Source organism: Engystomops pustulosus, chromosome 4 (genome assembly GCF_040894005.1).
Source record: "Engystomops pustulosus chromosome 4, aEngPut4.maternal, whole genome shotgun sequence".
NCBI lineage: Eukaryota > Metazoa > Chordata > Amphibia > Anura > Leptodactylidae > Engystomops > Engystomops pustulosus.
In genome coordinates, this window is record NC_092414.1 from 121254562 (window position 1) to 121279346 (window position 24785).

At 43.5% G+C, this 24785-nt stretch overlaps 1 protein-coding gene across 1 annotated transcript in view; it reads right to left on the reverse strand.

The window, feature by feature from the left end:
• The window catches only part of LOC140127061 (cadherin-related family member 3-like), a 108843-nt gene that overhangs the window by 32760 nt on the left and 51298 nt on the right, over positions 1 to 24785 (reverse strand). Inside the window, exons 11-16 of the mRNA XM_072147276.1 lie at positions 16038 to 16147; positions 13296 to 13441; positions 11770 to 11950; positions 10167 to 10326; positions 9564 to 9669; positions 8980 to 9195 (exon numbers count right to left, since the gene is read on the reverse strand). Coding sequence (XP_072003377.1) covers positions 8980 to 9195; positions 9564 to 9669; positions 10167 to 10326; positions 11770 to 11950; positions 13296 to 13441; positions 16038 to 16147 — 919 coding nt within the window. The remainder of the gene's footprint in view (positions 1 to 8979; positions 9196 to 9563; positions 9670 to 10166; positions 10327 to 11769; positions 11951 to 13295; positions 13442 to 16037; positions 16148 to 24785) is intronic.

Here is a 24785-nt window from a genome sequence, read left to right on the forward strand (position 1 = left end):
AAACGCTCCACATGTATAACAAGACAAAATAAATTAAATAGCTTACGAAATGAACTCCTAAACCAGATCAACATCAGGGAAGCGAGAAGGGTCCAATATGCCAAATTTAACTACTACGCTCATGGGGGATAGAGGGAACAAACAGATGTCATACTTGCTAAAAAAGGAAAGAGATAGTGGGGGTCATTTACTAAGGGCCCGATTCGCGTTTTCCCGACGTGTTACCCGAATATTTCCGATTTGCGCCGATTGTACCTGAATTGCCCCGGGTTTTTGGCGCACGCGATCGGAATTTGGCGCATCGGCGCCGGTATGCACGCGACGGAAATCGGGGGGCGTGGCCGAACAAAAACCCGACGTATTCGGAAAAACCGCCGCATTTAAAAAAAAATTTGTGTCGCGAAAATTTCACTCACCTTCATCTTGGATAGGCCGGTGTATTTCGAGGCATTCCAGCGGACTTCAGCGCAGCAGCGCCACCTGGTGGACGTCAGAGGAACTGCTTTGATGAATCCCGGCCGGACCCGAATCCAGTGCAGAGAACGCGCCGCTGGATCGCGAACGGACCGGGTAAGTAAATGTGCCCCAGTATGTTTGTATCTGCCATAATCTCTACTAATAAAGGGACCTATACAATCTAAACAGTAAACATAGAGATCAGGACTTGGACCTTACGGACCGCACTAAAGCATTCTTAAACAAATTATCGCTCCCATCCCTGATCAGGGGAAAATCCTTGCCCCTATCACTGATAATGAATTGCTTCAAATTATCAACTCACTCCCCTTAGGTAAAAGCCCAGGCCCTGACGGCCTCCCTGTAGGCTATTACAAAAAATTTTCCAAAGTACTAGTACCTCACATGACAGACTGGTGTAATTCTTTGCTTGTTGGAGGCAGCCTACCACCACAAGCATTGTGGTGACAGTCCTACCCAAGCCTGGGAAGAACCCTGAACTTTGTGGCAGCTACAGACCCATATCACTTTTGAATGTGGACGTTAAAATTTGGGCAAAGCTTCTGGCTAGAAGATTGAGTCCATATCTCCCCTCATTAATACATCCAGACCAAGCTGGATTTGTCCCTGGCAGGGAAGGGAACCATAACACCACTAGGGTTATACACGCCATCTTCCATGCTCGCTTTAAAAATTTATTGGGTACAGATGCGGAAAAAGCATTTGACTGAGTTAAAATGCCAAAGGATTCTACTCTAGAATCCTTTGGCATTCCAATGCAATTTATCACAGCCATTATGACACTATATAATAACCCAAGCGCGTGTATAAAGGTAAATGGTACCCTGTCACCTTCCTTTAAAATATGCGACGGCACACGCCAAGGATACCCCTTGTCTTCCACTCTATTCTTATTAGTGATGGAAACTTTACTCCAAGCTATTAGATCTCACCCACACGGGCATTAAAGTAGGGAAAGATATGCACCTGAGCGCAGCTTTTGCCGACAATCTATTATTATTACTGTCAGACCCTTTAAAATCCTTCCCACATATAACAGACATTCTTAATGAGTTTGGGCGGTGTGAGAAAGTAAGAGGTATTGTGTGGGAAAACCGCTATCTGTCCTACAGGCAGATGCAATGCATGTGGTAAAAGCCCTGGGTTTGTCTGCAGTAACCCAAGGGTTAATGCAGACATGATAAGCAGGAATAGTCTGTTTTGTCTGTGTTGGCCTAGCTAACACAGACACATTTGTAATGTCCGTACTGGGCCTGCTTATTATGGAGTAGGGGTAGGCTGGTAGTGGGACTCCTACTCCACCCGGGCTTCGGTCCTGGGTTTGTGAATTGCCCACAGGTGCGGGTCACAGGCCTCATTAGGGCCTGATTTAGTCTGCAGGCCAGAAGCAGTAGGAGAGGCCCTACCTGGAGAGCTGAAAGCGAGATTGCATTCTCACAGCAAAGGTAACTGAGGGTCTCCTGTCTTGCTGCTGGCCAAGAGCAGGTGCCAGGCAGCCTGGTACCCGGATAGCTAGGGTTCGTCAAATGTATTAGACAGCGCCTAGCCGGGCAGGAATTACTTTTGTAATGTTTTTTTGCATGTGCCTAAGCCAAGGCTGAAGTTGTGTTCTGTTTTGCAAGTGTGAATAAACACTTAAATTGGACTTTAAACCTGCGTGTGTCACTGCTTCCTGCACTGCTACCAGTCAACTACCAGAGCAAATCCCCACACATGGTGGATTGGAGCTGGCATAGTGCAGTGAAGTATACACTAGTGCATGTCCTGGACAGCACTAAAGCTGCAAGCCACAGCCATGGAGGAGTTAATCAAGCAGCTTGTCCAGTCCAACGTGCAGCAGCAAGAGACAAACAGATTGCTTCTCCAGCAGGTAACAGCCCTGACCGCTGCTCAGCAAAGGACTGTCCCAGCAATGACGGTGAAGGACGCCAGGAAAGAGGTCCGCAAAGCTATGACCAAGATGACCGCCGAGGATGATGTGGAGGCCTATCTGACAGGCTTTGAGAGGGTGGCCACCCGAGAGAGGTTGCCACAGCAGCACTGGGCAGAGGTGTTGGCCCCCTTCCTCGTCGCTGATCCCCAGCAGGCATACTACGACCTGAGCGAGGAGTATGCCCGGGACTACTCCAAGGTAAAGGCAGAGATCTTGGCCCGACTAGGAGTGGATCAGCATCTACGCGCTCAAAGAGTGAATAGCTGGAGATACAAGGAGGCGCTACCACCGAGGGGGCAGATGCACCAACTTGTTCACTTGGTCCGCAAGTGGCTTCAGCCGGAGACATCAACCCCAGCCCAGATGGTCGAGAAGGTTGTTTTGGACCGTTTCCTGAGGGCCTTGCCGGGTGAGATCCAACAATGGGTGGGACACGGGGACCCGTCTGATGCCGATGCACTGGTGGGGTTGGTGGAGAGGTTTTGTGCCACTCAGGCCCTAACAAAGAAAGCCCCTAATACCAAGACAGGCCTTAAGGCACGGAAGGTCTTGTCACCCACAAATTCCCGGGGCAGGACAACTCCCAATGTCCGGGAAGTACCCCAGGGGAGGAAGAGGGGGGAGGCTCCCACCTGTTGGACCTGCCATGAGCCAGGTCATATTGCAGCCCATTGCCCCAATTCCTCAGAGCCCATGGACTGCAGTTCCGCCAGAAGGGTTTCTCTCTATGCTGCCCCTGTCTACACAGCTACTAGCCCCGACTCTGCTGATGAGCGCCACCTGTGCCGGGTGACTGTGGCAGGGCATCCAGCGTTGGCCCTGCTGGACTCAGGCAGTCGGGTGACCTTGATTAATGGGTCCCTCACAGACCCCAAGGTGGTCACAGGGCGCACAGTTGGAGTCCTGTGCATCCATGGGGACGTAAAGGACCACCCCACCACAGTTATTAACTTCCAAACCTCTTGTGGAGAGACGCTACATGAGGCAGCGGTTGTCATGAACTTGCCCCATGATCTTATTTTGGGACGGGACTTCCCCATGTTCTGGACTCTATGGCGGGGAAACCAAGAGTTGTCTGGTCAGATCTCTGAACCCGAGCCTGATGACCCAGATTCTGAAGTTCCTGCCGCAGGGGTGACCGCCACAGAAGATGGAAGTGTAATGTTTCCCCTAGATGTTATGGCAGGCGAAACTGAGGAGGTAGTGACAGGACCGCAGTTGTCGGATTTGGAGGTATCCCGTGACAACTTTGGTACTGCCCAACTCCAGGACCCCACTCTGGTCCGCGCCAGAGAAAATGTGGTAGAGATTAATGGTGTGCCTCAGCACCCAGGTGCGGATAAGTTGTTCCCTCGAGTGGTGGTAAATCAGGAGTTATTGTACCGCATTGATAAGGTCCACGGTGAAACCCGGGAGCAGTTAATGGTACCTCAGCCATATCGTCAGATGGTGTTAGACCTTGCACATAAGCATGTGATGGGAGGGCACCTAGGTACCACAAAAACTCTGGAACGCATCTTGCAGCGTTTTTATTGGCCCGGAGTGTACGATAGGGTAAAAAGGTATTGTGAAACTTGCCCTGATTGTCAATTGCATGCTCCCATGGTACACTTTCGAAGTCCGTTGGTACCTCTGCCCATTATATAGGTACCTTTTTAAAGGGTCGCCATGGATTTGGTCGGTCCTTTGGTTAAATCTGCTCGGTGGCATCAGCATATCCTGGTAGTCATGGACTATGCTACCCGATATCCTGAGGCCATCCCACTACGGCACACCTCGGCGAAACTAATTGCTAAAGAGTTGTTTGCCATGTTCTGCCGGGTGGGACTTCTCAAGGAGATCCTCACAGATCAGGGGACTCCTTTTATGTCAAAAGTCACCAAGGAGCTATGTCGGCTCTTTAATATTAAACAGTTACGCACCTCTGTGTACCATCCTCAGACGGATGGATTGGTAGAACGGTTTAACAAAACTTTAAAGAGTATGCTAAAAAAGGTGGTAAACAAGGATGGGAAGGACTGGGATGTACTGTTGCCATATTTAGTGTTCGCCATCCGAGAGGTTCCACAAGCCTCTACTGGGTTCTCGCCGTTTGAGTTAGTGTATGGCAGACATCCCAGGGGTCTCCTGGACATAGCCAAAGAGACATGGGAACAAGAGCCCACCCCCCACAAAAGTGTAATAGACCATATCTAAGATATGCAGGACAGGGTGGCGGCCGCCATGCCCATTGTCAAGGAGCATATGGAGGAGGCACAAAGAACTCAAAGCCGGGTTTATAACAGGTCAGCAAAAGTAAGGACCTTTAATCCCGGTGATCGTGTGTTGGTACTAGTCCCCACTGTAGAAAGTAAGTTTCTCGCTAAATGGCAAGAAATACAGATGTGTTCTCAGAGTTGCCAGGCTACACATCTGTAATTAAACATGATATTGTCACTTAGCCAGGGGTAAAGGTAAGATTAAGGCCGTACCGAGTCCCTGAAGCTCGTAGACAAGCCATATCAGAAGAAGTTCAGAAGATGCTGAAACTAGGGGTTATTGAGGAGTCCAAAAGTGAGTGGGCCAGTCCAATTGTTCTAATTCCCAAACCGGATGGGACGTTGCGATTTTGCAACGATTTTAGAAAATTGAATGAGGTGTCTAAGTTTGAAGTCACTTGGCCAAGGTACAGGCCGTAGTAAACTCTCTAAGGGCAGCGGGCCTGACTGCAAACCCCAAGAAGTGTGCGCTGGGAATGGAGGAGACACACTATTTGGGGTATGTGATTGGTCGAGGTATAATTAAACCTCAGGTCAACAAGATTGACGCTATACAGGGTTGGCCTCAACCAGTGAGCATAAAACAAGTCAGGGCATTCCTGGGCATTGTCGTGTACTACAGACGGTTTATACCAAACTTTGCCACCGTGTCCGCTCCCCTGACAGACTTGCTGAAGGGTAAAAGGCCGGTCATGGTGCGATGGAATGAACAAGCAGAAGGTGCTTTTCAGGCCTTGAAGTCTGCGTTGTGTGGATCTCCCGTCCTCATTATGCCAAACTTCAAGAGAGAGTTTATTGTACAGACGGATGCGTCAGATGTAGGGCTGGGAGCGGTCCTGTCTCAGGAGGTGAATGGAGAAGAACACCCCATTACCTACCTGAGCAGGAAGCTCACGCCAGCAGAGAAAAATTACAGTATCGTAGAGAAGGAATGTCTGGCGATAAAATGGGCATTAGAGTCCCTACGGTACTACTTGCTGGGACGACGGTTCCGTCTAATAACTGACCACTCTCCTCTCACGTGGATGAGTAGAACTAAGGAGAAGAATGCCAGGGTCACTAGGTGGTTCTTGTCCCTCCAAAATTTCAGCTTTACAGTGGAGCACAGAGCCGGGAAACTACAGGGCAATGCGGATGCCTTGTCCCGAACGCATTGCTTAATGTCAGGAGTTCGCCCCGGTGGGTCTGAACTGAGGGGGAGGGTATGTGAGAAAGTAAGAGGTATTGTGTAGGAAAACCGCTATCTGTCCTACAGGCAGATGAAATGCATGTGGTAAAAGCCCTGGGTTTGTCTGCAGTAACCCAAGGGTTAATGCAGACATGATAAGCAGGAATAGTCTGTTTTGTCTGTGTTGGCCTAGATAACACAGACACATTTGTAATGTCCGTACTGGGCCTGCTTATTATGGAGTAGGGGTAGGCTGGTAGTGGGACTCCTGCTCCACCCGGGCTTCGGTCCTGGGTTTGTGAATTGCCCACAGGTGCGGGTCACAGGCCTCGTTAGGGCCTGATTTAGTCTGCAGGCCAGAAGCAGTAGGAGAGGCCCTACCTGGAGAGCTGAAAGCGAGATTGCATTCTCACAGCAAAGGTAACTGAGAGTCTCCTGTCTTGCTGCTGGCCAAGAGCAGGTGCCAGGCAGCCTGGTACCCGGATAGCTAGGGTTCGTGAAATGTATTAGACAGCGCCTAGCCGGGCAGGAATTACTTTTGTAATGTTTTTTTGCATGTGCCTAAGCCAAGGCTGAAGTTGTGTTCTATTTTGCAAGTGTGAATAAACACTTAAATTGGACTTTAAACCTGCATGTGTCACTGCTTCCTGCACTGCTACCAATCAACTACCAGAGCAATTCCCCACAGCAGATATCAAACTTCAAAATAAATCTTTCAAAATCTGAAGCTTTAGACATCACGGTTCCACAAAAGATCATAACAAACCTTCAGAAAGAATACCCCTTTGTATGGCAACCCAAGAAACTAAAATATCTCGATATATATGTGACTAAGAAATGCTCTTGGCTATACAAGGAAAACTACCTCCCTTTATTAGCACAAATTTCTACATTACTAGATTCTTTAGCATTATCCTATGTGTCTTGGATAGGCAGGAAGAAACTTTGCCAATAACGGTCCCTAAAATATTTTTTGCAAAACTTAAAAGACTATTCACAACCTTTCTATGGAAGGACAAGAATGCAAGAGCCTCTTATGACAGGTTAATACTTAAGAAATCCCAGGGAGATATTGGCCTACGACAGTGATGGCGAACCTATGGCACGGGTGCCAGAGGCGGCACTCAGAGCCCTTTCTGTGGGCACTCAGGCCATCACCCCAGCACACCAGAGAGGACTCAAAGAATCTTCCTGCAGTTCCAAGCAACTTAATAGATGCTGCTTTCAGTCATATTTTGATACTTCCTTTGCTACTTGGGACTGTAGGAAGAGGGAGAATGAGTAGACAGGGCTGAATTATTTTGGGAGGACCTCCTGCTGGCCCCACGATTCTCTGTGTACAGAGGGAAACTGGAAAGAAGTGATGTAAATTTTCCATCTTTCTACTGTGTTGCTGTCCTCAGGAGGCCAATATGATTGAAAGTTGTTGAACAGGGAGCGATAAGTTACTGCTTTAATTTGTGGTTGGCACCTCGCGATAAATAAGGGAGGTTTTGGGTTGCAATTTTGGCACTCGGCTGTTAAAAGGATCGCCATCACTGGCCTACGAGATATAATAACATACTACAGAGCAAATCATCTTAAAAGATGGATCACTTTACATAATAAAAATCTTAGCAACCGTAGCACATCTTTGGAGCTTGCTTTAATGACCCAGAGCCAAAAAACACAACTGTGGGATATCATTCAATTAAACACATGCGAAAATCCGATCACTAAAGGCACTACTCAGACGATACTATCCTCGTCCAAAAACTTACGCATATTAGGACATCCCTCACCACTACTTCCTAGCAGCTTAATACCTTTCTTAGAAAACCCTGATAATAAAAATGACCCCTCACATTTCTGGAAGAACTTAGATAAGAAGCCGCTTAAAATCTTTCATAAACAATTTATTAATTTGAAGGGATCCTTAAAGAGGACATACCATCGTTAAACTTTCTCCAACTAGAAGAGCTTAGATTTCACCAGACACAACTTATCAAAAATCACCCTATTCTCCATGATCCGACCTGGCTCGAAAAATGGTTACAAAATGGAACGTTACCAAAGTGGGGCGATAGCAACACTTTATGATTATATACTAAACCAGAGACAACACACTGTTCCTGCCTATATAAGAAGCTGGCAAACAGATCTCAACATAAACATTAGCCAAGCCCAAATCCAAAAAATCCATAAGAGGTCGCATGGCTTTTCAAGGTGCGTCAAAATCCAAGAAAACTCATATAAACTTATGACAAGGTGGTACAATACTCCAGACATTCTAAAGAAAAAGCATCTTACCACGAACGACACTTGTTGGAGATGTCGAAACAGGGGAGCCACACTGGGACACATCTTCTGGAAATGCCCTTAACTATTCCGTTTCTGGGAGGAAGTCCAAAGCTACATTGCTTAAATTACAGGCAAAAAGATTACATTAAATCCAGGGTCGGTCCTAATGAAACATGGAGCCCACATGGTCGAGGTCTAGCCACTCATCTAGTTCAAGCGCCTAAACTAGCCATTCCCCCTAAATGGTTACAAAAAGAGCCTCCCTCTATTGACGAATGGCTGATCCGACTAGACAATATCTGTAGGATGGAGGAAATAGCTAGCTGGGAAAGCAGATCTCATGAGCAATTCACGCAATTATGGACACCATGGAAATTATTCAGGAACCCCACCACATTCAACATTGCAACACAAGAGAGTAATCCTGGTTAGATGATATCCGGGACCAAAAAACAATCACTACTTAAAATGCCACCAAAAACACCTCACTGTCGCTTAACAAATATTATATTTTATGATAACACTGACTTGAACAACAACACAGCTAAAATTCATACAAACGATTGTGCACTGAAATTCTTTTTTCTAAAGTTTTTCAAAAGTTTATTGTTCAATAAAATGCAAATAACCAACTTGTATCTCACTATGTAGCTAGGTTACAGAACTGATTTGCCCTATGCCCATTCAATAGGGCGAAGTTATATATTAAGAAAAAGTATTGTGTTATAAATACATCTGTAACAAATGTGACGTACAAGAAACTGTTTAAACCTTGTTGAATTTACCTGCAATATGTAATTCTTCTTGTATAACAAAATAATAAAAAGAGTTATACAAATAAAATATTCATACAGTAATACCACCTGTGTCTGGCTCTATGTAGAACTTTGGTGGACTGCCATAATCGCCACCAGCAAAAGTGAACTTGATGTTATCAAATGGCCAGTCAATGTCTGTAAATTTGGTTGTTCCCACCAGTGAGCCCACTGGACTGTTTTCAAACACTGCAAACACATTTATTGATGGGTCTGGATCAAATTCATTTACACGTGTTACCCTTACAATCACTGTGACTGTGCCTAGAAGAATTGAAATATAGTTAGAATTACATGTCAGTAATATTTATGCTCATATGAGGCAAACGAACCATATTTTTAAAAATTGTAGTTGAATTCTATATTAAATACTCTACATACATGTTATCCCTGGGTTATGTGCAACATAGGTTCTTTAGGTTTGTTCTTGAGTTGAATTTGTATGTAAGTCGGATCAGATATATTTTATAATTGTAACTCTGGTCAAATTTCTTTTGTCCCAGTGACAATTAGATTTAGATTTTTAGCTTGGGGCTAAAGTAAAGCATCCAGAGAGCTTCACCAGAGGTCACAGATTATTTTTGTGTTGATGTCGAATTAGATATTAGTAAAATACAACAATGGAGACTTACTTGTTAGAGAAGGTGTCCCAGAGTCAGAGACATCAATGAGCAGTATATGCCTGAACTGCATGCCAGAAAATTCCATATGATCATAATCTAAAGATTCTGGTCCAGACTGTTCAGAAAATAAATAAAATTAGAGTAAAAATCATGAAAAACACTTGTCTCCCTACAATGCAGCCTCGTGTCTGAAGACACCATCACTACTGTTACTATATTTTTTAATAATGAAGATTGAGGGGAATTTATTATCACAGGATAGTTTTGCACGTTACACAATGCCTCTTTTGTTGGCTCAACGCAGGCTCTAGCCTCTTTGCAGATACAAGTTATATCTCTTAGGGCAGACCTATTAAGACCAAGACCTAACCGAGATTCCAGCTACAGTCTTTACCAGTTTTCCAGAAGAAGCTATAGTAAAAGTGATGAGCCATGGTATTTACATCCTTGCCTACTGCCCACCCCACTCCCCCCTGCTCTCCAACCTGTAATGCCCAAAATGGTGTATGGGGCACAAAGCCATAAAACTGGTGGTTATGGTGATTTTTACATGCCTTCTGCACCATAAAATTTATATTGTTTTTCATATACAGTATTCAATAGTTAACTCACAATGATTGTATTGCCTTTGAGGGTAAATTTTTTTGCTGAAAACTCATCGAGAGGATTCAAACTATAATTGAGAACATTATTTGGTTCTTCTAAGTCTTTATCCACACATATAATTTGCAGCAAAGTGCTGTTAATGGCAGTTGTTTCAGCAACTTGGATCCTAATAGAAATAAAAAATAAAGTACATATTATAGGTATGACTTTGATACAGTAGCATGGTTATAGAATTTCTCATCACAGTAACCTGAACCACCTGGCTTTTTTTTTCTTTTCCTTACAGATTATAGAACCCTGAGGTTGGGTGTTTTGCTGTTCTGTTGTCACTCGAATTTATTGTACAGCATTGCCTTGTTTGCATTATTAATTTGTGTGAATTAATAAAATCTCTTTATTTTCTATTTTATTTTATACCTTATACTAAAATAATCTTTGTGAGTATATGGAAATAAACCTGGATTTTTATACCTTTGCTTTTGTGGTTTATCTCTGCCTTAATCGTGGCTTGACCTATGGCAGCAGCAGTGTGCTTCTCATTATTATTGGGACTGTATAACTAAAGTATTATACCAGATACATTTCTTTAAAATGATAGGAGGGGAGTAGATTATACATCAATACTTTGCATTGGCCTTTTAGTCATGAGTAATGATGAGCAGATCAATTGAAATTTGTATTTGGGAAGGTTCTGTACAAACCTGAACTTTGCGATTCTAGTTCACTCAACAATATGTTTTGATTCAGTACTATATATAGCATATTTAATTTGCTGTGATTGTGTCAGTGGAGAAATCAAGTAGATTGTAACTTAAACTTTGGTTATAGAAAAAGTTGTCCATGTGCCATATCTTTATTACAGCTAAATGGTACCTTAACGGACATCTACCATAAGACTCAAGTATTGTATACCAAGCACAACATACTGTATATGCCCCTCTGGCAGGATCTTCTCATCTTAAAGCTTTGTATGCCCTTATTTTAAGACAAAAAGGCCTTACAAAATTATGCATATTAGCCTGAGGGTCTCGAGTCTCCATTAACAACTATGTAGGTCAGAGCCCCCTCAGGCTCATTTACATAATTTTACAATTCTTTTAAAAAATCAGCAGATAAAAAGCTAAAAAAAGAGCAGAACCTGCCAGAGGGGGCACGTACCAGTATATCAGTGTTCTTGGTTTACAATCCTTGATCCTGGTAGTAGATGTCTTAAAATTGAACATGCATGAAGTCAAGAAAACAACATACAAGAAATCAAAAAGCTTTGTTCAAGCAGAGATACTTCAATTAGGTAGCCCAGGTTTTAACCTATGAAATAATTTTTGAATGACTTAAAGATGGGATTATATTTTGCCCAGCAACTGCAACATGTTCTAGGTCTGAAAAGTATTTAATAAATTGAATAAACATCATATGTCATATCTGCTAAATGAAAACAGAAATAAAAACAATAAATCTGGTGATCATTCAGTGCTTAATGGTGCTGTATATTTACAAGCAGCAGAGTTTTTTGTGAAAATCACTTCTCATCTGAAGGATTTCAGGAATCACAAGAATTTGCCAGTAGATGTTATATTTTCAGTCTAACTAAAGGATACATGTTACTTACATGTTAGGGTATCCTTCACATTGAGGATAGTTATCATTGACATCTATGAGTTTCACTGATAATTCTGCTGCTGTTACATGAACTCTGTCATTATCAAATGCATGGATAACTAGTCGCTGTTCATGAACTATATTCGGGTCTTCATAGTCCAATAAATAGGCAATTTTTATTTCCCCAGTATCTTCCATATGTAAAACAAATAAATAGCATAAAAGATGAGTTGTGAATTCAGTAGAGCTGTATCAGTCTAGTTGCCATGTCAGAAGTAACATTAGGTGGAGTGCTTATTTACTACTCCATCATGCTGAATTGTCTATGTTGACACCATGTTTTTGCATCATTTTTCAAAGGTTAGTTTTTTTTTTGTTTTTGCTAGGAAAAATTTGCATTTAGACACCAGTTCTTACTCCCTGTTGTGATTGACATCTATAGTAGGTATTCTGTTCTTCAACAGGACCTACATCTTGATGATGTACTGAACTGAGGAAGGCGTCTTCTAGCCAATAAAGAAACCATAAAATTACAAGAAAGGTTTCATTAATCTGAGGATCTGGCACCGCAAGATATCACCGGGATATACACTACCTATCTATCATTACGCTACCTAGACGACTCCGCGTCTCAGATACCAGGAAGGCAGCCGGACCAATACAGCAATTACAACCCAAGCCCTTTAACGCATTGTACCGGTTGTAGGTGAGGATAACTAAAAAATATACCTATCAAGCTCTCTAAAACAGATTTGATACAGTTGGCGCCTGTTTTTGTTCCCCTTTTTAATACCTTTCTTACTAGTTCTTCAACAGGATAGACATTTGAGCCTGCTTCATTTTCTGTCCTGTTACATACACTTAATGATGAGTCCCACATGGTATTTGATTTGTTGACTTTACATCTGAACTGCAAAATCTGCCCCCAAAATGGAATGCTTTTGTGGTTAAATTCCTGAGGTTTACTTGGTGCTGTCACTTTTTCAATGCAAAGGATGAAATAACGGTCAAAACCTGCAGCATTATGTGACATGCTGTGGGGAGAGCTTACTATTATGCAGCATGTGGATGACATTAAGTTATATTTCATTGACTACTGCTGTTTATTGAAACAGGCTATCTGCCACAAATCTAGTCTTATATGCTGCGAGTGTACCCTGTGGTACCCCAACCTAAGACTGGATGAACAGAAACCTTTACAGTCCATGGATGTTGGTCCAATCCCACCGACAATACTAGCCCTGTAGTTCAGCTGGCATACAGGGAATTTTTGCATATGATGAAAGGCCTCCCTTCCTGAACGATGTGTTTAGTCTGTGGGATGGAGCCAAAATGCAGGTCTGTTTCCACAAATTCATGTGCAGCTAGCCTTATAATTATATTTCCTTGACAATACAGTATGACTATGTGTTATCAACAAACATGTTGTTCCTGTATAAGTATAGTGAGGAGCTTTTAGTAGACTGTTCCATAAAATATAATCTGAAGTACACTTGCATTATATGTATGTATTATGCCATTTATTATTTGACTTACCCTCATCTATAAAAAGCCCAGGGTAAGTTGTAAAAAATTCATAGTGTACACTGTCTCCTATATCACGATCTGTTGCCTGGACTTTAAGTACAACTGTTCCAGGAGGAAGATTTTCAGGGATGTCAATAGTTTGATTTGGGAAATTTCTACGATAAAGAATACATAAATGCATTTTTTATTTTAATAATAATACCATTAGAATATGCACATTTGGATTTCTGATCTACAGTATCTAGAGCTGAATTCTCCCTTCTGTTTTTGGAAGTATAAATGTTTTTCTTCTAAAACTGATTTGTTGTGATTTGCCCTGGCCCGATCCACTCCTTGGCCCTTTTCAGACCACTCTTTGGCCCTCCCCAGGCGACTCCTTGCCCTGTCCCTGGCATACAAGCCATGCTAAATTCCTTTCTTTATTTTTTAATAAAACAGCTCAACAGCCTGGGACCCCCAAATGTTCTTAATTGAGGAATTGTATTAAAGTTAGTTTTAAAGTTACTAGACTTCATGCCTCATGCATTTTGTATATATAAATGTAACAAAGTTGAACTGATATTTAACATGTTAATGTTGTGGCATAGAATGTTACTTTTCTAATGGATTATGTTGTCTTTTGTAATAAAATGTAATGCTAAGGATTGCTGAACACAGCAAAATTTATCATTTTAAATGCCAATGACAGGCCTTTTATTTTTTATTCATCCCCTGAATGATTAAATAAAACAAAGAGAAATGTATACCTCAAAAATATAGATGCAACAACTCTTCCTTCAAAAACACATGCAATATGACCTGTTAATGCTAAAAAAAAAATGTGTTGGCATTGCTTTTACAAATGCAATGCAAACACCTGGAGACGGGGCTCTTCCCAATCTCATATGTTTTCCATTGACACACATGCATTTGGTAACCAGCGCCCCATGTTTTCCATGGTTTAAATGCAAGACACAGGTGCTGGTTACTGAACACATATGTGATCAGGCAGAGCCCCACCCACTGGACGTTTGTATTGCATAAACAAATACAATGCAAACAACATCATTTCTGTTGCTCTGGATTCTGAGAGCAATTTTCCACCTTTGCATTAACCCTCAAATACACACAGGCACAGCAAAATCACTAATTAAAATAGTGACAGAAGCAAGCTTCTATTATTATTATTATTATTATTATCAACTGCCACATTTATTAAAGCTCCTGCACCAGTTTTTTGTCTGACTGCACATTCTCTTCAGTGTAAACTGCTTGCACATGTATTTATAGAATGTTCAAAACACATTTGTGTGGCGGCTTCAGTATACCCGACGTGACACAAAAATTCTGCAAGGGGCAGAATCTCATGGTCGTAAAGGAGGTGCTTGTCTACAGTGTAAAAGCCTGTGAGGCTGCACTGCACTTCAATAGCATAATTTTGAAAGCTGATTTTATAAAAATGAGGCAATGGATAACACATATAAGAAGACTACCATAGTAATCTTTCTTTCTTTTACTGCACATAAAGTATATCTGCACTGTAATATTGTCAAGAGGTATCTTTGATCAGAGGTAGGTAAATTGAGTGTCACAGACCAGCATATGAAATCTCCAATAAAATATGTGTAAAATAATACATGCATAGAAAGTAGAATTTGAGTATTGTTATACAAAAACTAGGGTTTGTGCTTACTACTAGTGTTCTTACACCAAAACATTATGATGACTTTCTGAATAAATAAATCCTCAAATTTTTATTGTGTACACATTACAAAAAGTGTTCCTTTTGTGACAGTAACAGATAAGGAAATAACACAAAATTATAATAACCATTCAAAAATTGTTTGATCTGAACTATATATCTCCTAAATCCCCCCTCCCCTAGGCTACCCATACATTTTCTTTGAGCACAAATGTATTATGTATCTTCTTGGAATCCTTCAACAATTTAATGTGCCATCCAGACTGTCCCCAAAAGGCAAATGATAAAGTATGTAAAAGTTAACATGTCTTTGTTCTGCAGGGAAATAAGTTGCTGCCAAGCCTGTAGAATGTAGTCACTTAGGCTGTGCTATAACATGTCTTCTGTTGCTTTGACATCTTTATAATAGGCCACTTGAGTTTAGTCCAAGAGAGAATTATTTTGCTCCTTCAGCCAAGGATGCAGTGGCACCAAGCCAAGAGAGTCATTCTCATTTATGCCATTTGTACTGCAAGGAAATGTGAAGGAGAAAAGCTCAACTCCACTCATGTTGGCCAAAGGAACCCATGGCAGTCGGAAGTCAAATCTGGGGGTTCCTTTACAATGGTTCTGCCTAAAACAAGCACTGATTGACAAATATAAAAATCAGCACTTAGTTAAAGGCAATCAGCCTTTACATCAACAGTATTATGTAATGTCCTACTATAGATGTTCCTGCTTCTATTTCTACTACTCCTCTCCTTCTGTCTGTGGTGTATGAGAGAAGTCATAAAAAGAAAATGGCTAGATCATAAGATAAAACCTTAATAGTGTTATTCCTCATGTATATTCACTATACTTGTCATTTAAGTTATTAATATATTAATTTTTTAAAAGGTTAAAATGCTATTTATGTAGTTCTGTAGATAACTTCTATATGTATGTTTTAAGTAACCACAAGTAAAGAAGGCTTTTTCAAACTGTGTGTAGACTTGCCTCTATGACATTAACAGGTGATTAGCAAACTGAAAATTCAATTATATTACTTAATTTATTTTTAGAATAACTGTTATAATGCATAGTGTACTCACTGAAAAACAGGCGTTTCATCATTTTCATTCTGGAGGCTGATTGTGATTAATCCTGTGCAGAACATTGGATTTGGCTTTATATTTCTAACCTTGATTGAGATCACAAATTTCTTTAAAAAGAAATAGATGCAAGAGTAACATATATTATAAATATCCTCAATTGCAGTTATACTTATAGGCAACAAGGACATTGTGAAGCAATAGAGTAATCTATTATTATCTTGTTAGATTCTCAAAATATCTGACAAAAACATATTTTTAAAGAAAAAAATCACTTGGAATTCTTAGGCTCCTACAACCTTTATATAACATTTATGTCATAGAACAGAACATATCTGTAATACAGAAATATGTATGAGGCCTTAAAGCATACCATCAGGTTTTTTATTGTGTACAGGGGGATGTAGAGAACATTTTTTCTAATATACAGTGGGTATGGAAAGTGTACAGACTCCTTTACATTTTCTCTCTTTGTCTCAAAATAGTTCTTTTTTACTCATTAATGTACACTCTGCATCCCACCTTGACAGGAAGAAAAAGAAATATAGATTTTTTTGCTAATTTATTAAACAAGAAAAACAGAAATATCATATGGTTATAAGTATTCAGACTCTTTTCTTTCAGATACTCAATGAGATGGCTTTACACCTTCATAGTCCAGCTGTGTTGAATTAAACTGATTGGACTTGATTATGAAAGGCAAACATCTGTCTATACAAAACCTCACAGTGTACCATGCACTGCGCAAGGTGAGAGCTGTGGTAAGGCACAGATTTGGCAAAAGAATTTCTGCAGCACTCAAGGTTCCTAAGAGCACAGTGGCCTCCAAAATCCTTAAACGGAAGAGGTTTGGGATGACAACAACTCTTCCTCGACTTGGCAGTCCAGCCAAACTAAGCAATCATGGAAGAAGAGCCTTGGTAAGAGAAGTAAAGAAGAACTTCAAGATCACTGTGGCTGAGCTCCAGAGATGCAGCAGGGAGATGGGGAAAGTTCCACAAAGTCAACTATTACTGCAGCCCTCTAGCAGTTGGGGCTTTATGGCAGAGTGTACTGAGGAAAGCCTCTCCTCAGTGAATTACATATGAGAGCCTGATTACAGTTTGCAAAAAGACACATAAAAGACTATGAGATAAGAGATAAGATAAGATTCTCTAGTCTGATAAGATGTACCAAACAAAACTTTTGGGGCGAGCACAGATCTAGTATGAATGGGTCCACACACCAGCAATTGAGCAAACTGAACATTCGAAAGAGAAAGAAGTGTGCTATCATGGACCAAAAATATAATATAAAGTAATCTTTATTAGAACATCAACTTACAACTACACAAGGGTTAAAATTAGAGATGAGCGAGCACTAAAATGCTCGGGTGCTCGTTATTCGAGACGAACTTTTCCAGATGCTCGAGTGCTCGTCTCGAATAACGAGCCCCATTGAAGTCAATGGGAGACTCGAGCATTTTTCAAAGGGACCATGGTTCGGGAATAAAATGTGTTATTTAATTGAAAAAGAATGTCTTCTGATAAGTTATCAGATGTATGCAAACATCTGCAATCTATTCTTCACTGTTCCGCACGTATATTATCTCCCGACAAGTTATCAGATGTGAAGAACAGTGAAGAATAGAATAAAAACAGTGAACACAGGATCATTTAAGTGAAAAACACAGTGAAGAATAGATTACAGATGTTCGGCACATCTGCTTACTTGTCGGGAGAGGAGATACGCTGTCCCGGGATCCGCTCCTCTTCTTCCACTGAAGTCTCCCCGATGTCTGCCTGCTGCCCGATGTCTGCCTGCTGCCCGATGTCTGCCTGCTGCCCGATGTCTCCCTGGTGCCCACGATGTCTCCCTGGTGCCCGCGATGTCTCCCTGCTGCGCGCGATGTCTCCCTGCTGCGCGCGATGTCTCCCTGCTGCGCACGATGTGTCTCTGCTGCGCCAGATGTGGCTCTGCTGCGCCAGATGTGTCTCTGCTGCGCCAGATGTGTCTCTGCTGCGCCAGATGTCTCCCTGCTGTGCGATGTCTCCCTGCTGCCGTTCCGCGTGTATCTTCCGACAAGTAAGCAGATGTGCCGAACATCTGTAATCTATTCTTCACTGTGTTCTTCACTTAAATGATCCTGTGTTCACTGTTTTTATTCTATTCTTCATTGTTCTTCACTGTGTTTGTTTAATTAAATGCTCGATCTCGAGCAGGGGAAATACTCATCCGAGCAACGAGCCGTTTCGAGTACCTTAATACTCGAACGAGCATCAAGCTCGGACGAGTATACTCGCTCATCTCTAGTTAAAATCAATTAAAAGTACAGAAGTACACAAAAAGCACACTGGATGGACAAAGCACAATGGCTCCAATCCACCCACCACCCCTAACAATAGGTGTAGAAATGTATACAAAATGCCAGGAATAAATGTCCAATTGTAAACCAGTATTGTTAACCACGAAACACAATAAATATAAATTCATATGCCCACATGATGTAAGTACCTGTCTGCCAAAAGACCCCCACAGCTGCCAATATGATGAAAAAATGTGTAAACAACAACCAATAAAGTGCAAGTGCAAAAAAAGGTGCTGATTAGAGATGAGCGAGCACTAAAATGCTCGGGTACTCGTTATTCGAGACGAACTTTTCCCGATGCTCGAGTGCTCGTTTCGAGTAACGAGCCCCATTGAAGTCAATGGGAGACTCGAGCATTTTTCAAGGGGACCAAGGCTCTGCACAGGGAAGCTTGGCCAAACACCTGGGAACCTCAGAAAAGGATGAAAACACCACGGAAATGGACAGGAAACAGCAGGGGCAGCATGCATGGATGCCTCTGAGGCTGCTTAATCGCACCATTATGCCAAAATTATGGGCAACAGCATGGCCATGACAGAGTGACAGAATGAAGCTAGATAGCATCTAAAATATCCAATAATTGACCCTGACACTATAGGGGACGGCATGCAGAGGCAGCGGCAGCAGCGGCAGGCTAGAGAGTGGCATGGCGACATACCCTAAATGGACTCAGGCTTCAAACCAATGGGTGGCAGAGAGGAACCAAAGGAGGTGAGCAAGAAGCGCTCAAATAATATCGGTACATGAAAAAAGTTTGCCAGTATATTTTGTGGATTACACAGCAGGGTGGCGACAAAGTTAACATGGAAGCCATGAAAACAACCCAAAATTCTGCCTGACACAGCTCGTTTGATAAGGGGACCATGTATGGAGGCAGTGAACTAGTAGTAGATTAAAGGTGCTGCAGTTCAAACTATGTTAGTTGGATCTTGGCATGGAGCTGGCGCTCCGCTGCCAGGCGAGCTTTCGCCAATCCAAGCCCCTGTCTCTAGGCTACTCCCCAAACAGCACTTCTAAGAACCTTTTGTATAAGATCAAGTGTAGTAGCGTTCTTATAAGTTTGGGATATGGCGGGTGAGGGGAATGTAAACATCTGCGCAAGAAGCGCTGAAATAATATCCGTAAATGAAAAAAGTTTTCCAGTATATTTTGTGGCTTACACAGCACGGTGGCGACAAAGTTAACAAGTTTGATGTGGAATGCCCTGTAATAGCTCTTGGGCGGTGTGCCTTTTATCACCTAGGCTCAGCAGTTTGAGCACCGCCTGCTGTCGCTTAGCGACGGCACTGCTGCTGTGCCTAGAGCTACCGACTGATGGCGCCATGCCCACGGATGGTAATTCGGAGGAGGAGGAGGTGGAGGAGGGGTGGCAGGAGGAGGAGGCATAGTAGGCCTGAAACACCTGGACCGAGGTAGGCCCCGCAATCCTCTGCGTCGGCAGTATATGACCAGCCCCAGGGTCAGACTCGGTCCCAGCCTGCACCAAGTTAAGTGTAGTAGCGTTCTTATAAGTTTGGAATATGGCGGGTGAGGGGAATGTAAACAGATGCGCAAGAAGCGCTGAAATAATATCCGTAAATGGTAAAAGTTTGCCAGTATATTTTGAGGATTACACAGCAGGGTGGCGACAAAGTTAACAAGTTTGTTGTGGAAGCCATGAAAACAACCCAAAATTCTGCCTGACACAGCACGTTTGATAAGGCGGCCATGTATGGAGGCAGTGAACTAGTAGTAGATTAAAGGTGCTGCAGTTAAAACTATGTTAGTTGGTTCTTGGCATGGAGCTGGCGCTCCGCTGCCAGGCGAGCTTTCGCCAATCCAAGCCCCTGTCTCTAGGCTACTCCCCAAACAGCACTTCTAAGAACCTTTTGTATAAGATCAAGTGTAGTAGCGTTCTTATAAGTTTAGGATATGGCGGGTGAGGGGAATGTAAACATCTGCGCAAGAAGCGCTGAAATAATATCCGTAAATGGTAAAAGTTTGCCAGTGTATTTTGTGGATAACACAGCAGGGTGGCGACAAAGTTAACAACTTTGATGTGGAATCCATGAAAACAACCCAAATTTCGGCCTGACACACCTCGTTTGATAAAGGGACGATGTATGGAGGCAGCTATATGGACGACTTTTGGAGGTAGCAATGGAGACAACGTGTGGAGGCTGCTATGGAGACAATTCAATTTGGATAGTGCCTGTATGTGGCAGTCCAAAAAAGTTTTCAAACCAGAGGAGCAGGTAGGTGGCCCTCCATAAAAATGGAATAGATTGAGTGCCTGTATGTGGCAGTCCAAAAAAGTTTTCAAACCAGAGGAGCAGGTAGGTGGCCCTCCAGAAAAATGGAATAGATTGAGTGCCTGTATGTGGCAGTCCAAAAAAGTTTTCAAACCAGAGGAGCAGGTAGGTGGCCCTCCAGAAAAATGGAATAGATTGAGTGCCTGTATGTGGCAGTCCAAAAAAGTTTTCAAACCAGAGGAGCAGGTAGGTGGCCCTCCAGAAAAATTGAATAGATTGAGTGCCTGTATGTGGCACTCCCAAAAATTGTTTAAAACAGAGGACCGGGTCGGTGGCCCTCCAGAAAAATTAAATGCATAAAGTACTATAGCTAGAGCCAGTGGGCCCTGTCAAAAAATAGCCAGTTTCCTCTGCTTTACTGTACAAAGAGGAGGAGAAGGAGGAAAATGAGGAGGAGGAGGAGTGGATAAATTATTCAGGTTGAGCTTCCTTCACCTGGTGGAGATTGGAAATTAGGAGAATGCCAGGCTTTATTCATCTTGATAAGCGTCAGCCTGTCAGCGCTGTCAGTCGACAGGCGTGTACGCTTATCGGTGATGATGCCACCAGCTGCACTGAAAACCCACTCGGACAAGACGCTAGCGGCAGGGCAGGCAAGAACCTCCAAGGCGTACAGCGCCAGTTCGTGCCACATGTCCAGCTTTGAAACCCAGTAGTTGTAGGGAGCTGTGTGATCATTTAGGACGATGGTATGGTCAGCTACGTACTCCCTCACCATCTTTCTGTAAAGATCAGCCCTACTCTGCCGAGACTGGGGACAGGTGACAGTGTCTTGCTGGGGTGACATAAAGCTGGCAAAAGCCTTGTAAAGCGTACCCTTGCCAGTGCTGGACAAGCTGCCTGCTCGCCTACTCTCCCTCGCTACTTGTCCCGCAGAACTACGCACTCTGCCGCTAGCGCTGTCAGAAGGGAAATACTGTTTCAGCTTGTGCACCAGGGCCTGCTGGTATTCATGCATTCTCACACTCCTTTCCTCTCCAGGGATGAGAGTGGAAAGATTTTGCTTGTACCGTGGGTCCAGGAGAGTGAATACCCAGTAATCGGTGCTGGAATAAATTCTTTGAACGCGAGGGTCACGGGATAGGCAGCCTAGCATGAAATCTGCCATATGCGCCAGAGTACCAACGCGTAAGAATTCACTCCCCTCACTGGCCTGACTGTCCATTTCCTCCTCCTCCAACTCCTCCAACTCCTCTTCTTCTGCCCATACACGCTCAACAGTGAAGGACTCAACAATGGTCCCCTCTTGTGTCTCGCCAACATTCTCCTCCTCTTCCTCCTCATCCTCCTCCACCTCCTCCGATATGCGCTGAGAAACAGACCTAAGGGTGCTTTGGCTATCAACAAGGGAATCTTCTTCCCCCGTCTCTTGTGAGGAGCGCAAAGCTTCCGACTTCATGCTGACCAGAGAGTTTTTCAACAGGCCAAGCAGCGGGATGGTGAGGCTGATGATGGCGGCATCGCCACTGACCATCTGTGTTGACTCCTCAAAGTTACTCAGCACTAGAGATGAGCGAGCACTAAAATGCTCGGGTACTCGTTATTCGAGACGAACTTTTCCCGATGCTCGAGTGCTCGTTTCGAGTAACGAGCCCCATTGAAGTCAATGGGAGACTCGAGCATTTTTCAAGGGGACCAAGGCTCTGCACAGGGAAGCTTGGCCAAACACCTGGGAACCTCAGAAAAGGATGGAAACACCACGGAAATGGACAGGAAACAGCAGGGGCAGCATGCATGGATGCCTCTGAGGCTGCTTAATCGCACCATTATGCCAAAATTATGGGCAACAGCATGGCCATGACAGAGTGACAGAATGAAGCTAGATAGCATCTAAAACATCCAATAATTGACCCTGACACTATAGGGGACGGCATGCAGAGGCAGCGGCAGCAGCGGAAGGCTAGAGAGTGGCATGGCGACATACCCTAAATGGACTCAGGCTTCAAACCAATGGGTAGCAGAGAGGAACCAAAGAAGGTGAGCAAGAAGCGCTCAAATAATATTGGTACATGATAAAAGTTTGCCAGTATATTTTGTGGATTACACAGCAGGGTGGCGACAAAGTTAACATGGAAGCCATGAAAACAATCCAAAATTCTGCCTGACACAGCTCGTTTGATAAGGGGACGATGTATGGAGGCAGTGAACTAGTAGTAGATTAAAGGTACTGCAGTTAAAACTATGTTAGTTGGTTCTTGGCATGGAGCTGGCGCTCCGCTGCCAGGCGAGCTTTCGCCAATCCAAGCCCCTGTCTCTAGGCTACTCCCCAAACAGCACTTCTAAGAACCTTTCGGATAAGATCAAGTGTAGTAGCGTTCTTATAAGTTTGGGATATGGCGGGTGAGGGGAATGTAAACATCTGCGCAAGAAGCGCTGAAATAATATCCGTAAATGAAAAAAGTTTTCCAGTATATTTTGTGGCTTACACAGCAGGGTGGCGACAAAGTTAACAAGTTTGATGTGGAATGCCCTGCAATAGCTCTTGGGCGGTGTGCCTTTTATCACCTAGGCTCAGCAGTTTGAGCACCGCCTGCTGTCGCTTAGCAACGGCACTGCTGCTGTGCCTAGAGCTACCGACTGATGGCGCCATGCCCACGGATGGTAATTCGGAGGAGGAGGAGGTGGAGGAGGGGTGGGAGGATTTGGAGGTATAGTAGGCCTTTGAGACCTGGACCGAGGTAGGCCCCGCAATCCTCTGCGTCGGCAGTATATGACCAGCCCCAGGGTCAGACTCGGTCCCAGCCTGCACCAAGTTAAGTGTAGTAGCGTTCTTATAAGTTTGGAATATGGCGGGTGAGGGGAATGTAAACAGATGCGCAAGAAGAGCATGATGCGCATGGAGCTGGCGCTCCGCTGCTAGGCGAGCTTTCGCCAATCCAAGCCCCTGTCTCTAGGCTACTCCCCAAACAGCACTTCTAAGAACCTTTTGTATAAGATCAAGTGTAGTAGCGTTCTTATAAGTTTAGGATATGGCGGGTGAGGGGAATGTAAACAGATGCGCAAGAAGCGCATGATGCGCATGGAGCTGGCGCTCCGCTGCTAGGCGAGCTTTCGCCAATCCAAGCCCCTGTCTCTAGGCTACTCCCCAAACAGCACTTCTAAGAACCTTTTGTATAAGATCAAGTGTAGTAGCGTTCTTATAAGTTTAGGATATGGCGGGTGAGGGGAATGTAAACAGATGCGCAAGAAGCGCATGATGCGCATGGAGCTGGCGCTCCGCTGCTAGGCGAGCTTTCGCCAATCCAAGCCCCTGTCTCTAGGCTACTCCCCAAACAGCACTTCTAAGAACCTTTTGTATAAGATCAAGTGTAGTAGCGTTCTTATAAGTTTAGGATATGGCGGGTGAGGGGAATGTAAACAGATGCGCAAGAAGCGCTGAAATAATATCCGTAAATGGTAAAAGTTTGCCAGTGTATTTTGTGGATAACACAGCAGGGTGGCGACAAAGTTAACAACTTTGATGTGGAATCCATGAAAACAACCCAAATTTCGGCCTGACAAACCTCGTTTGATAAAGGGACGATGTATGGAGGCAGCTATATGGACGACTTTTGGAGGTAGCAATGGAGACAACGTGTGGAGGCTGCTATGGAGACAATTCAATTTGGATAGTGCCTGTATGTGGCAGTCCAAAAAATTTTTCAAACCAGAGGAGCAGGTAGGTGGCCCTCCAGAAAAATGGAATAGATTGAGTGCCTGTATGTGGCAGTCCAAAAAATGTTTCAAACCAGAGGAGCAGGTAGGTGGCCCTCCAGAAAAATGGAATAGATTGAGTGCCTGTATGTGGCAGTCCAAAAAAGTTTTCAAACCAGAGGAGCAGGTAGGTGGCCCTCCAGAAAAATGGAATAGATTGAGTGCCTGTATGTGGCAGTCCAAAAAAGTTTTTAAACCAGAGGAGCAGGTAGGTGGCCCTCCAGAAAAATGGAATAGATTGAGTGCCTGTATGTGGCAGTCCAAAAAAGTTTTTAAACCAGAGGAGCAGGTAGGTGGCCCTCCAGAAAAATGGAATAGATTGAGTGCCTGTATGTGGCAGTCCAAAAAAGTTTTTAAACCAGAGGAGCAGGTAGGTGGCCCTCCAGAAAAATGGAATAGATTGAGTGCCTGTATGTG